The sequence below is a fragment of the Anopheles nili genome, chromosome 2 (genome assembly GCF_943737925.1).
Source record: "Anopheles nili chromosome 2, idAnoNiliSN_F5_01, whole genome shotgun sequence".
In the NCBI taxonomy this organism is placed as follows: Eukaryota; Metazoa; Arthropoda; class Insecta; order Diptera; family Culicidae; genus Anopheles; species Anopheles nili.
The window spans coordinates 64873881-64887174 of record NC_071291.1 but is presented as its reverse complement, the minus strand read 5'-3'; the positions used below and the strand labels follow the sequence as shown (position 1 = coordinate 64887174).

The window sequence follows — 13294 nt, the reverse complement described above, 5'->3', positions numbered from 1 at the left end:
CTTGCCCTTTCCCGTACTTTCCTCCGCGTCCCTCAGAAAGCTCCATCTTGGCTGTACTTGTCCATTCTTTCTTTACTTTTTCGCTTCTCGAGTTTCTCTTCCTGTGGCCACCTCCATCCGTCATGTGATCCTCCATTCCTTCACCATTGCTCTAGCATCAATAGAGTGTGTCCTTGTGTATCCTTTGGCAAATAAAAAATACATCCCATCGTTCCTTTTGTTATCCCACTTTTTCCTGTTCCCCATCGAATCCAAAGTTCCCCTCAATCGTTCGATCGTGTGTTTTGATTCGTTTGTTCTTATTTTCTTTCCTTTCTTTTCATTAATTCTCGATCCAAATAAAAATGAATAAAACATGCTACAGAAATACAGATAAAACGTACGAAAATACTTGCCCGACAGTCTCCCATCGCTTCAGATTTATTTTAATGATAAAAGATAAACAGCATTAAGGGATTCATTCCGTTTTACGAAACCAAATACTCTTGATTCAGATTTAAAAAAAAAACTTAAATATCTGTTAAACAAACTGTTATACAATACTGGTGCGACTTGAGTTTGCCGATGCTAGATTTTGTTTAGTTTTCTCTTCTTATCGTACCGTTACAAAACACCCATTTTCTTTTATGTTTTTTCTCACTTTCGCATTCTCGTTTGCAGGTGAGCGCTGTAAAATGTGTTTCCGTTTTCTCTTTCTCTGTTTAAACGGCTCGAGTGATAGCAAAAGAATTAGTATTGTACAAAAGTAAAAGTAAAAACCAATCCTCGCGTATCTTTCCCTCCGCCCAAACCTGCTCTAGCTGTTGTTTTTGTTTGGTTCAACAATTATTTCCATTCCATTTAATTCCCGTGCAGCTCATGCGTCTAAACTTGACGGTGTTTTTCTTTTTGTTGTATTTTCGAGCCATAAAAAATAATCGACCGCAGCAAGTAGTTACGCTCTAGCGATTAGCAAAACCCTGACTTTCGATTGTTACGTTGTATTTTTACTATCATTTCTGCTCCCTACTTTCCTGTCACAATGTGTGTGTATGATTGTTTCTCTTCTCCCGTTACTTCAAAACGCTCCAACTTTTCTTCCACTATCGCTGTGGCTGTACCACATGTAAGCTCGTCATTCCAAACCGCATTCCTGTGGACAAAAAAAAATAGTATTTTTAAACAAACTGCCAGGCAAACTGTATTAAAGAAAAGGATGCCTCACACCCGCCACCGCCATTTTATTCCCAGCCTTTCCCGGTAATCCTTCTGCACAAACCATCCGGTAGTCCCATCTCATCCCAAACCCCTTTCCATGCCCTCTATATTCTACAGTACTGTTAGACATAACCACAAACAGATCGAGCCAAATATTTATTTTTCCATTGTTTTGTCCATTTTATTGTCTTTCTTTTCTTTCCGAATCTGTCGCAATGTCAAACAACAACAACAAAAAATATAAAAAATATACCCACCACCCACCACATCAACATCCAATTATACCACCACCATAACGCTATTTCAAACTCAACAACTCCTGTACAACTTCTCCCGAACTCTTTCTTTCTCTCTCTCTCTCTTTCTCTCTCTCTCTCTCCTCCCGTAACTGAACCGGCCGCAATCGTACATTGTTTCCTACAACAACATTTCAACCATAACGCAACTACAACTACTATTACTTCTTTTACCAATCACCACCACATGTACTACATCCACCATTGGCCCACACAATCTACAACATCAACAACAACAACAACACGGAACCGAACTGCTCCTTCTTCCTTTCGTCCTTCCGGCAACATACGGATACCGCGAATCACGCACGAACGCAAACGATACCGATAATGGTTGCGGCATCAACATCTACAACATCAAAAAAAATCTAAAATAAAACATATATTACGTGTCTATCGCAACTACAACTCCAACAACTACATCAACAACAATTTCATCAACCTCAAAACTCGCAACATTCGCCAAAAAAAAAATTAAACCTGCATCATACAACAACTACAACAACTCTCAACATCAACAGCCAGAAAAACTCAATGTTTACAAAAACGACAGTGACTCCAGTTGGGACTACACGCTGGGTAAGGATGTTTTCTTCCTTTACTTTGTTCAAGTTTCTTTTTCCTTTTTGATATTCTCACATCTATTCCTCCTACTCTCCTCATCTTCTAAAAAAAAAGTATAATAAGAAATACAGTATGATACCACTAAATTCTACTACTTACTACTACCAAGTGCGATTAAGAATCATTTCCTAGGTTTTTGTTTCTTGGAGAAATTTTTCTTTGGTCGAACTTGTATTCCTCACCTTTTCTCGCCTCGTGCTCACCCGCATCTGTATCGTTCAAGTATTTTCACACCATTTATATTGATTTTTTTTTTCGAGTTTATTTGTTTAATATTTGTTGTGTTTTTTTTATACATATTTTTCTAATTTTGTTCCTTTCGCACACCATTTCATTACGATCCGATTTCATGTCTCATACTTGAGCATTACTTTGTTCCATCGCGTTACTTTACACCTGTTTTGTGCACGTTTCACTCCGCTACTGCTACCCGTACGTATGCTGTTGCTAGCGGCAGTTGTGTTATCGTTCTGTGATTTGTTTTGTATTGCGATGGCGTTTTAGAAGAACCTTTGTTTCGTTCTCGTTTCCTTTTCTTTACCTTGATTTGCGTTGTTTTATCGCTTGATCATGCGTCTTGTTGCGGACGCGGTTTTAATTCATTCACTGTGTTTAAAATTGAGCGCACTATGCGTAGTATTGCATTCTTCTGTTATTCTGTTTATATTTCATTCCCTGTGCGAAGGGATGTATTTTAGATGGATGCTTTTAAAAGGAAATGGTTTTTAAAGACAGAGAGAAACAGAATATTTGTATGACAGAATAAGGTAAATGTCATTGATTAACGCTTTCGTAAATAACCATCTCATAACACCCTGATACGTAACAATGCGGTGGGTTATCAGTTTGCTAACAAATTTCTACATACGCCAACAAACCTTGACCTGATGTACAATAGTTTATAGCACGCACTAAAGGGCTAAAACCTACCGGTAATGTTACCGCTTGATCGAGCGAAATTTCCCTCTGCTTCAGTTCGACATTGAACTCATCTCCGGCAATCTAAAGGCCCGTACCGGGCCGCCTGCCTGTCATTGTGCAAACTCGACATGCTCCCGAACGGACAGCGTTTCGTGTTTCAATTAAAATGCTTCCCGCGAGTGCGCTTTATTGATTTAATTTGCCCTGATACACGGACGTCACCCGTGTTCGGCGTGCGCAGCTGACCACCACCACCATGAATGTTCTGGATGCCTTCAATTAACCGTGCCAGCCTCCAAACTTCTCGTGTTGATGTACGGGCCCCTCTGCCACGGGACCGCGGCCGATGCGATACGAAATTCGATCTTGATTGAGCAATTAATATCCTGCATCGTGCGCAATCGAGCCGGATTGTTTTTTTGTGTGCGTCCGACGTGCGCCGCTGCTTAAAAATAAATGCCTTTCCTCGCGGTTTACGTAAGCCCCGGGGAGGAGCAAACTGGGAAGGATCGAGCACAGGCCTGATCGGCTGCAAAACAAACAAATATTTCATCGAATTATTTTCCCACGCCTAGGCGCTCCCGTCTCGCGCGCGCAGCACCACCCCGAGATGTTTTATGAAACCGAATGTGCATTTTGTTGAATTAATTGCTGTCGTGTGTCGGATTCGTTTGAAGGAGTTTGCAAGGAGGGAATGCAAACGGCCAAAACAATCGCGCATCAACCAACGGCGGGCACCACCGCCTGATTGATGCGATTCGAAACCGGCGGTCGGAATTGCAATCGAGTGCATATTTAGTGCGCACACAGTTTGCTGCATCTATTTTGTGATCCGATCGTTTGGTGCTTTTGCAATTATGCCCCATTTATGTGGCATTTATGGTCATTTCTGGTCATTTCTCCAAGGCCTCCTGTGTTCGTCATCTATCAATGCTGGTCGACTAATGCGAATGTTGCTGATGGAGTCCACCACCAGATGGCGCTGATTGCCAGCAACCCGTTTGACATTCAACGTCAGGACATGGGACGACGGTGGCGTGTTTTGTGGCCGGTTAAAGTGCATTTCGCTTGTTCGGCAGGGCAACCGCATTCTTTGATTTTGAGCGTTGCATGCACACAAGTGTGTTTGTGTGTGTGTGACCTGTAACAGTGCCGTCTAATTTTAAATAACCACCTCCGTTTCCGTCGTCGGTCGAGCGAGTGCGTGACACGGAGAGAACCTTCACCGTTCAGCTGTCGTTGGTGGCGGTGACAGCTCGAATGACGAAGTCTCATCGTAAAGGAGATTGATGTGGAGGATATTTTGGGGCGCCGGTCGAACCCGTTCTTTGCGGAAAGAAGTCCCTCGCACACACACACACACACGCATACTCACGTTCGTGGCCAACAGTGTGACACGTCCGGTTTCGGTGTTTTCGAACTCACCCTTTCCACCAAGGGCTGCTTCTCCCATGGCTACGGGTCGTCCTTGAAACGAGTCACGACCGTAAGAGTTGGACCGCTCTGGATGAAGGCGGGTAACCCTCCGGCCATCGCCTTCAAATGGTTTTTGGCGGAAGTCACAATTCCTACGGCTTTGTGTGACGATGGTGGCGACGGATCTATGAGCGAGCGTGCTCGCTACATACATACCCGCCAAGCCTCGGCTGTCCGCAGGGAAATTTGCTTTTACGTGGTTTGGTCGGATTTACGCTCGGCGTGTCGATGCTGACGTTGCTCGTATCATTACCCACTGCGCCCTTTAGATGGCGTTGAGAGCGTTGACAATAATGATTAATCTCTCAGGCAACGGCCGCCGCACACACCAGGCTTTATGGGTATCTTTTCGCCAAGCAGCACAGATCCTGCTGCGTGCCGTTGTACATAAATGTCGCGTCAAATTCGACACCCGGACCAGTTCAAACAGTCCGAACCGAGGTCGTGTTTCCGAACGAAGTGCCGGCACAAAGTTTTGCCGTTTTTTAATCAACCGGAGAATGGGATGGAGCAGTGTTGAGGCTTAGGTGGCACGATTTTCGACCCAGCTTGGAATTCAATTAGAGCGCGTCAGAACGTGACGAGCTGTAACGTCCTGAACAAAATTGGGCAAAAAAAAATTACAGCAAGAAACGTATCGATCGCTAGAGCTGGTTTTGGAATTTGATTAAGTAACCTATGAAAAAGGATTGTATTATGAGCGTTTGATTACTGTAAGACACTTTGTTGTAAATTTAATTTGCAAAATAATAGCTTCGTTATTCTCTAAAGCACAGCCCTTTGTAACATACGGTTCATTTAAAACAGTACCAAAATAATAACACGGCGGGGCATGATTAAATGGCATCAATTAACACCGAACCGGTTCGCCGCCCCAGTTCCACTGACCGTAGAGTGCACTCTGCATGCTTCGATACCTAAAATTAATCGGTCGTCAACCCGCTGCTACCGCCACGTACGCGATTGGGCGGCGATTGCGATTCCGCACGGCCATACCTTCACGGTTTTGATGCAATACAAACCAGCTCGCTTGAGCGGCGCCGAGATAAACACCCGGGATCATATTACACGCGAAATCAGAACACTCGAGAGGCTACGATGCTTCTTTTTCGCTCTACTCACAAACATGGCCGGCTTCGCGCGAAATTGGAGCCATAACCACACGCACCTCCTTCCCGGCGGACGTGTGGTGCCCATGGTATTTGGAATGTGCGCTATTCAGAACGAAATTCCTTCCCACACGGGAGGAAAAAGCACTCGTACACCAGCGAGAGAGGGTGTGTGGGACATGCGCTCGAAAGTACGCATTTTCTAGGTTGCTTTCAGCCCGAAAATAGATATCGGCCTGCACCCGCTGAATGGGGTGAGGTTGCTCCTTCCATCGTTTCCTTTCGTCAACCGGCCATTTCGCGTCAAAGGGGTGATAACGACACGGCTCGCGATGTCTCCTGCTTTGAATGCACTGACACGGTGAAATACGCGCAACACCCGGGACTGCACGGGTAGCTCAATTGTGCGAGCGTGTTGAGGTGGATTAAAAATAAAAATTGCTCGCTTTCAAACGCATTCCTTTGTTATAATTTCCTCGTAGAGGGAGGAATCCTGTTTTTCGCAGCACTTGTAAAAATTGACTGTACAGAGAAAGTTTGCGCGCTGTGTGTGCTCGTGGTTTGCCATAAGTCAAGGACGATGGTGCAATAAAAGTTGTAAAACATTCACAACAACTAATGGAACTTTCTTTTGTACTTTCTCGATCAAGGAGCGTATTTCCAACTGCAGCAGAATTTTATATCTTGTATCGCTAGGTGCTTTCTACCTCGCAGTAAGGCGCATTTGTGAAAATAAATCGAAAAGAATTTTCCACCCGCACGGTTTCTTGCATGTTTCGTAGGAGCTTCTACTCGGTCGAGAAAGCTATTCAAAGTTTCGTTAGCCGCCGTAAAGTAACCGATTCGGTTGCATCTGGAGTACGCCCATGCATCCATGCGCCAGTGGAAATTGTTGCACTTTGGCCGGTGCCAATCGACGGTAATAAAGGATCCGTTTCGTTTGCTTCTCCTGCTACACCGCGGCAAATGGCAACTCGCGAAAGCGATTCGAAAAACGTACGATAAAAACGTCCACTTTTACCCATCGATCACACCCGATGGAGGCGCCTGGTCGTGCTCGTCGTTAGGCGAGTTTTAAGCAGCCATGTTTGCTTTCGATTCCTCCCGCGTGGACGTCGACATTAGTCAATGTTTGCGAGGGCGAAGGTTTACTTTCGCTACTACAAACATTACCCTCCCGAAGTGGTGCCTTTTATCGGGTCGAACGGTATCGAGGGCCGGGTGCCGAGCGATTGCCTTTGTGAGGGAGTTTTTTTTCTATCCATTCGCCCACCCACGGAAGCTGCGCGTATGGTGGGGCTGCTGGTCGATTGGAGAGATTTCATAAATTTATGACCACACATCGGACCCCGCGTTTTCGAATTTTGTTAACGTAAGCGTAAGGCGAACGGCCATAAAGTGTCGCCCCTAAATCAAACGGAAAGATCGTGACAATAGTGGAAAATGGGCAACGTTGCGTGCTTATTTTGTACTTTTGGGTTTACTGAAACTTTTGCAGAAGGAAAATTTGCCTCCCTTGTCGGGAATTGCATGCTTTCATGCATCCTCCTTGCGAAACTAGAAACATGGGTGTGGAAAATCGCAATCTAGGGAGCAACGTTTCCCTCCGTTATTGTTTTACTTTTTTTTATTGATTCAATTTTGTACCATTATCAGCCTGAATAGGGCGATGTGCACCCTGCGTCTTCCGTGCCGTTAGAATATAACGATCGAACTGGTTCGGATGGAAGGTCCCAATGTGGTGATAGCGCGATGCCCTTTGGGACAAATCAACGCGTGCCAGTGGGTTGTTGGGAATACGGGCTCTTGAATTAAGTGTGATCTGATTACCTTGTTTCCTTTGTTTTTCCGTCGGTAAGCGGTACGAAAGTGGTTGTTACTACAGACAGCAAGAGATAGCAATGTAGAAATGAAGGGCGCTATGGGACCATTCTTCGTTCCATGGTTGGACGCTAGCGGTGAAACAGATTGAGTGGGAATTAAATAAACTAAATTTGCTAGTTTATTTTGTAGAGGTTTTTGCTTAGCCAAACAAGCTCACTGTGTGCTTAAATTAAAATTGGCTACAACAAGCTTCAAGCTGTTGTTTCATTAATAGTTTTATGCCAAATAAAAAGACACTTTTTTCCTTGCAATTTCTTCTTTCATTTACATTATTCCCTACTTTTCCCGAAGTATACTGAACGATAAACCATCGGCAAAATCATATTAGTTGTCCATTTGATATGTGGTTTTTATTCACAAAAATGTCTTTTTTAATTAGCTTTTACTCAGTTTATTTTAATTTCTATACTCATATCAAAATTTAAATTTTTAGAATATATTATTTGGAGAGCTTTGGTGTTAGGTTTGTGATTGTAGAGAATCGTAGAGAAGTTTTGTAGTTCGGTCGGGTTTTTTTGTAATATTCAGTAACATTTTCTTTTCGTTGTCAATATATTTTATGTTATCTCTTGGAAATAGAATAAAACTGTATTTTTGGGGAATATTTGTCTGTCCAACGTATACCTGTCAAAATTGAATATGAAAATTTATTAGCTCTAAAAGCTCTCAAACATATAGCTCTTCAAGGTAATAAATGTATCTTATTGACATATCACCCATGATTTATGGTACCCATATTTCTCATGCGATTTCGATTGTCAACGATGTTCAAACCCAAATATGAAATAACAAATAGGAAACTTTCATCAGCTTGTATCTTGCTTCATAATCGCGCAAGCCAAACACTAAATCTTACCATCACAAGTTGTATCCATGCGCTGGTGCTACCTCTATCAGCGTCAATCCCATGAAGTGTTCTGCGTCGCTTCTCGTTTGCGTCAGCTGTGTTCGGACACGTTTAAAAACGGCTTAAAAAATAATGCACATCCAACATCTTTGAAGCTGGTATCTCGTCTACTATACGTCAGCGAATGACGTAGAATATTTTTATCACAGTCTCACTCATATCGCTTGGCATGCTTGAGAGGATAAAACTATTATACCCATCTAAGATCAATATGCTGTATCTCTCTTTTCTTGCCTTATTTTCAATGTTTATTTACCCTCTGTGCCTCTTTTTGAAAATTGATTTTTAATTTGATACTGTATTTCAATCTTTACGCATACTTTGATCATTTTAATTGAAAAACATCGGTCATGAAACTTTGTGATATATGTTAGTCTTAAATATATGTTAAAATTATTTTGTTATCCTGGCATATCACTGACTAATTTTTCGTTTTACTATGTCACTCATATCTCTGCTTAATGCCTATTTGTACATGTATTATTTTTATCAAATTTTTGAGGCAATTTGCTTTCAACTTAATTCACCTTCTCGCAAACTGTTAATATTATTTAGCTGATATAATGCTTTCATCGTGTACATAAGCGACAAACTACTTTTTATTCTGTCATACATCTATTTCTCTCATATTTCTCTGTGTATTCGTCGAAATTGTACATTTTTTTCGATTTTGGAAATTGTAAATTTTTATTTTAGTTTCCTTTCAATTAATATCGTGAACTGTTTGATTTTTTATACTTCCAACTACAAAGTTGCCGCTCTTTCGAAAAGTTTCACACAAGATTTATTTTTTCAATCAATCAATTTGTCTGTTTGTCTGTCTGTCTGTCTTTGTTTCTCATATTTTGACCGTTATTACATCACCGCAAACTACTCTGCTCTCCCTTTCATCATCTCCAATCCATCCTTCCAGAAGTGCCTTCAAGCCGTTTCTAATTGGGATTTTTTTCTTCTGCTTTTCTTTCTTTTTTCATTACCGTTTCCGTTGTGTATGTTCTGCAAAAACTATATATATATATTTATATCTCTAAAAATATGAAACCCCGTACAAAATTCTCTCCGCAAACGAATACCAAAAATAACTGTTGTTTCAACATTTCATTGCTTTGATAATGAAATGAAAAAAAAACCCTCACCGAAACCACTTACAACAAACGTTGAACATAAATCACCCTACTACACGTTCCCAATGTCTCTTTTGATTAAACTATTTTCAAAATCGTACGAATTGTACGTTGAAACAAATCTCGTACGTTCTGATGGCATCGTTTCTGCGTTTTGGGTGGGGACGATGAACACATGGCATTTCGAATCGCATCCGGCGAAACCGTACGAAACCGATATCAAACGAACACACGACGACCCACGTACACCACCGCTCTCTCCCCCAAAAAAACGTCAAACACATTGCACTCAACTACAATACCAAACGCAAAACGTTCTGTTCACCTACCCCGCCCACTGCCACCGCTACGGCCAATCAACCAAATATCAAATACATACACACGCATACATGCTCAACCAAAAGTAGCTGCTACCACGGTCAAGGAGGTCGGTAATGGACGCTCGCCCCTGCTCCAGGATCCAACGCTCTTCGGTGGACGACCGCAGCCGTACAGTGAGTAGAGTTTTGCTGTTTTGATACATTACGTTAGCTCCTGCTGTTAGCAAGTCCTGTTTTTTTTTCGTGTGTCTCTCTAGTTGCCAGTTAGCTCGTACGGTTTGTCGTTCGTTGGTGCCCGAGTAGATGTCGATTTTACTCGCTTAAAGCTCCACCATAGATATCCATAAATAGAATCATTTTTGTTATCTTTCGGTATCGGTTTAATTTTTTTAGTTTGTTTTTATTTTACTAAATGAAGAATTCCACCATCATCCACATGGACTGTATTATTTATCATTCTTTTCACTTATCCTTTGATAATTCTATCCTTTGATATTCTCTTTTTCGCGCATTTGGTGTATTTCGCTATGCTTTATTCGTGTTGCGCAATTCTTTTAATCAATTTCTGTGTCTCTCTGTCTCCTTAATATGCGCCGCAATTCTTCACAGCACTATGCGCTTTCTTTTATTTTTAAAATCGTGCAATGATTGTGAATCTTTTGCAATGCTCAATCAATATGCTTTCATAATTACACTGTACCTATGAATAATTTCATACATGTAAAAAAGAATAAATGATAATTTATAATGAATGTAAGAATAAGACAACATAGTTTATTATTAAATGATGAAATCTTAAAGCTATGATTTTTATCAAAAGAAATCTAATAGCAACAAACCTTTTTTTTTCTCAAAAAGTGAGCTTAATTTTCGATTGAATAGGACCACTTTGGAAACTGATCTGACTGATGCCAGAGAGTGGAATGGTGTTCCATTTCTGCACTGCAATAGTCGTGTGCATATAATTGAAAAGGCATTTTTTTCCATAAATATCATGACACTATCGTGACGGAGTCAACTGAGCGAAACAAGAAACCTACTTGCAATGTACAACTTTGCCCCTAGACCGGTCCATCTAGAGCACTCACCGGACGCCTGCATAAACACCTGATTGAATTATTCTCGCCGGCAGCCCACATCGCTCCGTCGTCGGCCATTAAACTCCCTCTAGTGCGCTTGAATGTGGATGTTGGCAGTAGAGATCGTTCTTCGAGATAGACCACTCTTTATCGCTCGAAACGGGAACGGACAACTATCGCCTAGCGGGCAAGTTTTGCCCCTCCAAGAGAAAGTGGTTCAAAAGCACTTGGTACCGGACGTCGGAATCGCATGATCTCCGATCTCCGTGGGGTTCTTACAAACGCGTGGGTGTTGGCTAAAGCGAGCTTTTTTTTTACATTTGCGATAATGCATGTTCACAGCGTAAGCAGTTGGATGGAATTGGTTTTCTTGCAGTTTTTATTTTTCTGCGCATTCCCTAGCTGGCCTAATGGTGGAATGTTTCGGTAGCATGGAAACCTGTTTTAGAGCGTAATCAACGCGACAAAGTAACACCGAGTTCGTAGAGACGTGGGTGTTTTGCTTCAGCAGGTGGTTGATCGTTCATATCTAGGCGTAATCGAAAATCTAACTTTATTCGGTCATTAATCCAGCAAAAGCGGTTTAATAACAGACCTGACAGTACATAATCAAACCGTGCTCCAGAAGCGAATGATTTATTAGAGCGTACTGGCGGGAGGTTAAGATTTAATTTTAGTGAGAGAATACAAACGAACGTTCATTTTACGCCCTTTTAAGTCTACAAAGAATCTGTTCTTCATTCACGTGCCACGTTGCTTATGTATGCATCATACATGATTGCTCTGTTTTGATACATGGTGCTCGTAAAAGCCAAGATAGCCTCGCAATGAACCGAAAAGAAATCCGAGCAAAAGGCATTAACGTGATCCCTGGAAAAAGGCACGTAGAAATTAAAATTCCCTTCCCGGAGCATCATCGTTAAAATTAAACGTTTTGCCCGCGCGTATCTCTTTTTATGGTTCGAGCGATCTTCCTCGGCTGCTCGCTTTGGTGTGCGTTTACGTCGCCGCAATTGAATGTCCTTTTCACGTCCCTTTTTTTTTGTTACAATCGTCACACTTCATGCCACCACTCGCGCAGTGACAGCTGTGTGAGCGCTTAACCCAATAGACCCTTCCCGTTGATGCGCGCTTGGCCGGAGCGTGACAGCGGCTGTCAATCACAAACGACCCCCCCAGCGCTGGGCGGAAGGATTTGCGTACACCACACGCACGGTGGGTACCTGATGGTGATGGAAATGATTGAATTATAAAGCTACTGCAGCCTTTAAGTGACGGCTAAAAGCACACGGTCACACCCACATACGAACACACACTCGCTTCATCGAACAACGCCATCAGTCCCGGTGCGTTGGTGTGCGTTGGTCACACCGGGCAACGGTGACCGCACATGGCTCCTCTAAAGCCCGATGCATCGCTGCCCGCCGGTTGGCCATTGTCAATCAAAAGCCGAGAACGCAAAATGACAAGCACGCGCTCACGAAGAGGAACGAACGGCAGACGGCTGCTTATTGTGTGTGGTGCCACCGCCGGACTTGTGGATAAGGGTGCTGCTGGAAAATGGAACACCGGCGGCCATTTTGACAATCTAATTAACACCATCCGATTCGCCGGGGCATTAATTTGCGTCCCAGCCTCACGCCTCCTTACAGGGCACCTTTATTTCGCATCATCGCACGATGCACGAACAACGCAAACAATGTGTCTAATGGCAATTGGAATTATAATCCCAAACCGTTACCCTGCGCCATCTTGGAAGTGGAAAATTTGTATTTCATTATGGGGATTATTCATTTGCACTGTGGGGTGATTGGAGTGTTCGCACAAACCTTTGTCGTTTTGGTTCTGCCCAAGTTTTATAAAACGATTGCAATTGCTAGAAGCAATTGAAGCTTAGAAGCGGTGTGTGTGAACTCAAATGTTATTAATTTAACTCTTGAAAAAGCAAGGATTCAACATTAAAATTAGAATCGAACCTGAGTAAATGCTAAATAAAAGCAAAGGAGTGTAGCCCTTTTCAATGGTCGTTTTCGTTCAGAAAGAAGAACCATTTAGTTTGGTGAAATGGAGCATATTAAAGTATATTTCTTACAAATCTTCACAATTCTCACAATCCACAAACTGCTCCTAATGTTGAGGAAGCAATATCAAATGCTAGCCAAACCTCTTTTGCATCCATTAAAGTGGTTTGCCTTAATGGTTTGGAGTGTGGTTTGCGTATGATTTTCCCTCTGACGAAGGCTCCCAAACACCACCCCCATCGGCCAAACACGGTGCAGCTGCAACTGATTGAAGTCCCCAATCATAATGTATGCAAACGGGTCTCCCGATCATACCGGGGAAGAAAACGGCTGCCA

General features: G+C 42.5%; 1 protein-coding gene across 7 annotated transcripts in view; it reads left to right on the top strand.

Moving 5' to 3' along the window:
• LOC128732250 (heterogeneous nuclear ribonucleoprotein L) overlaps positions 1-13294 on the top strand; it is a 168054-nt gene that overhangs the window by 126498 nt on the left and 28262 nt on the right. For 3 of the 7 annotated variants that reach the window (XM_053825422.1, XM_053825425.1, XM_053825423.1), the window contains 2 exons: positions 2015-2072; positions 9943-10032. In XM_053825422.1, coding sequence (XP_053681397.1) covers positions 2015-2072; positions 9943-10032 — 148 coding nt within the window. The remainder of the gene's footprint in view (positions 1-2014; positions 2073-9942; positions 10033-13294) is intronic. The other 4 variants (XM_053825426.1, XM_053825424.1, XM_053825428.1 and 1 more) reach the window with 2 other exon arrangements.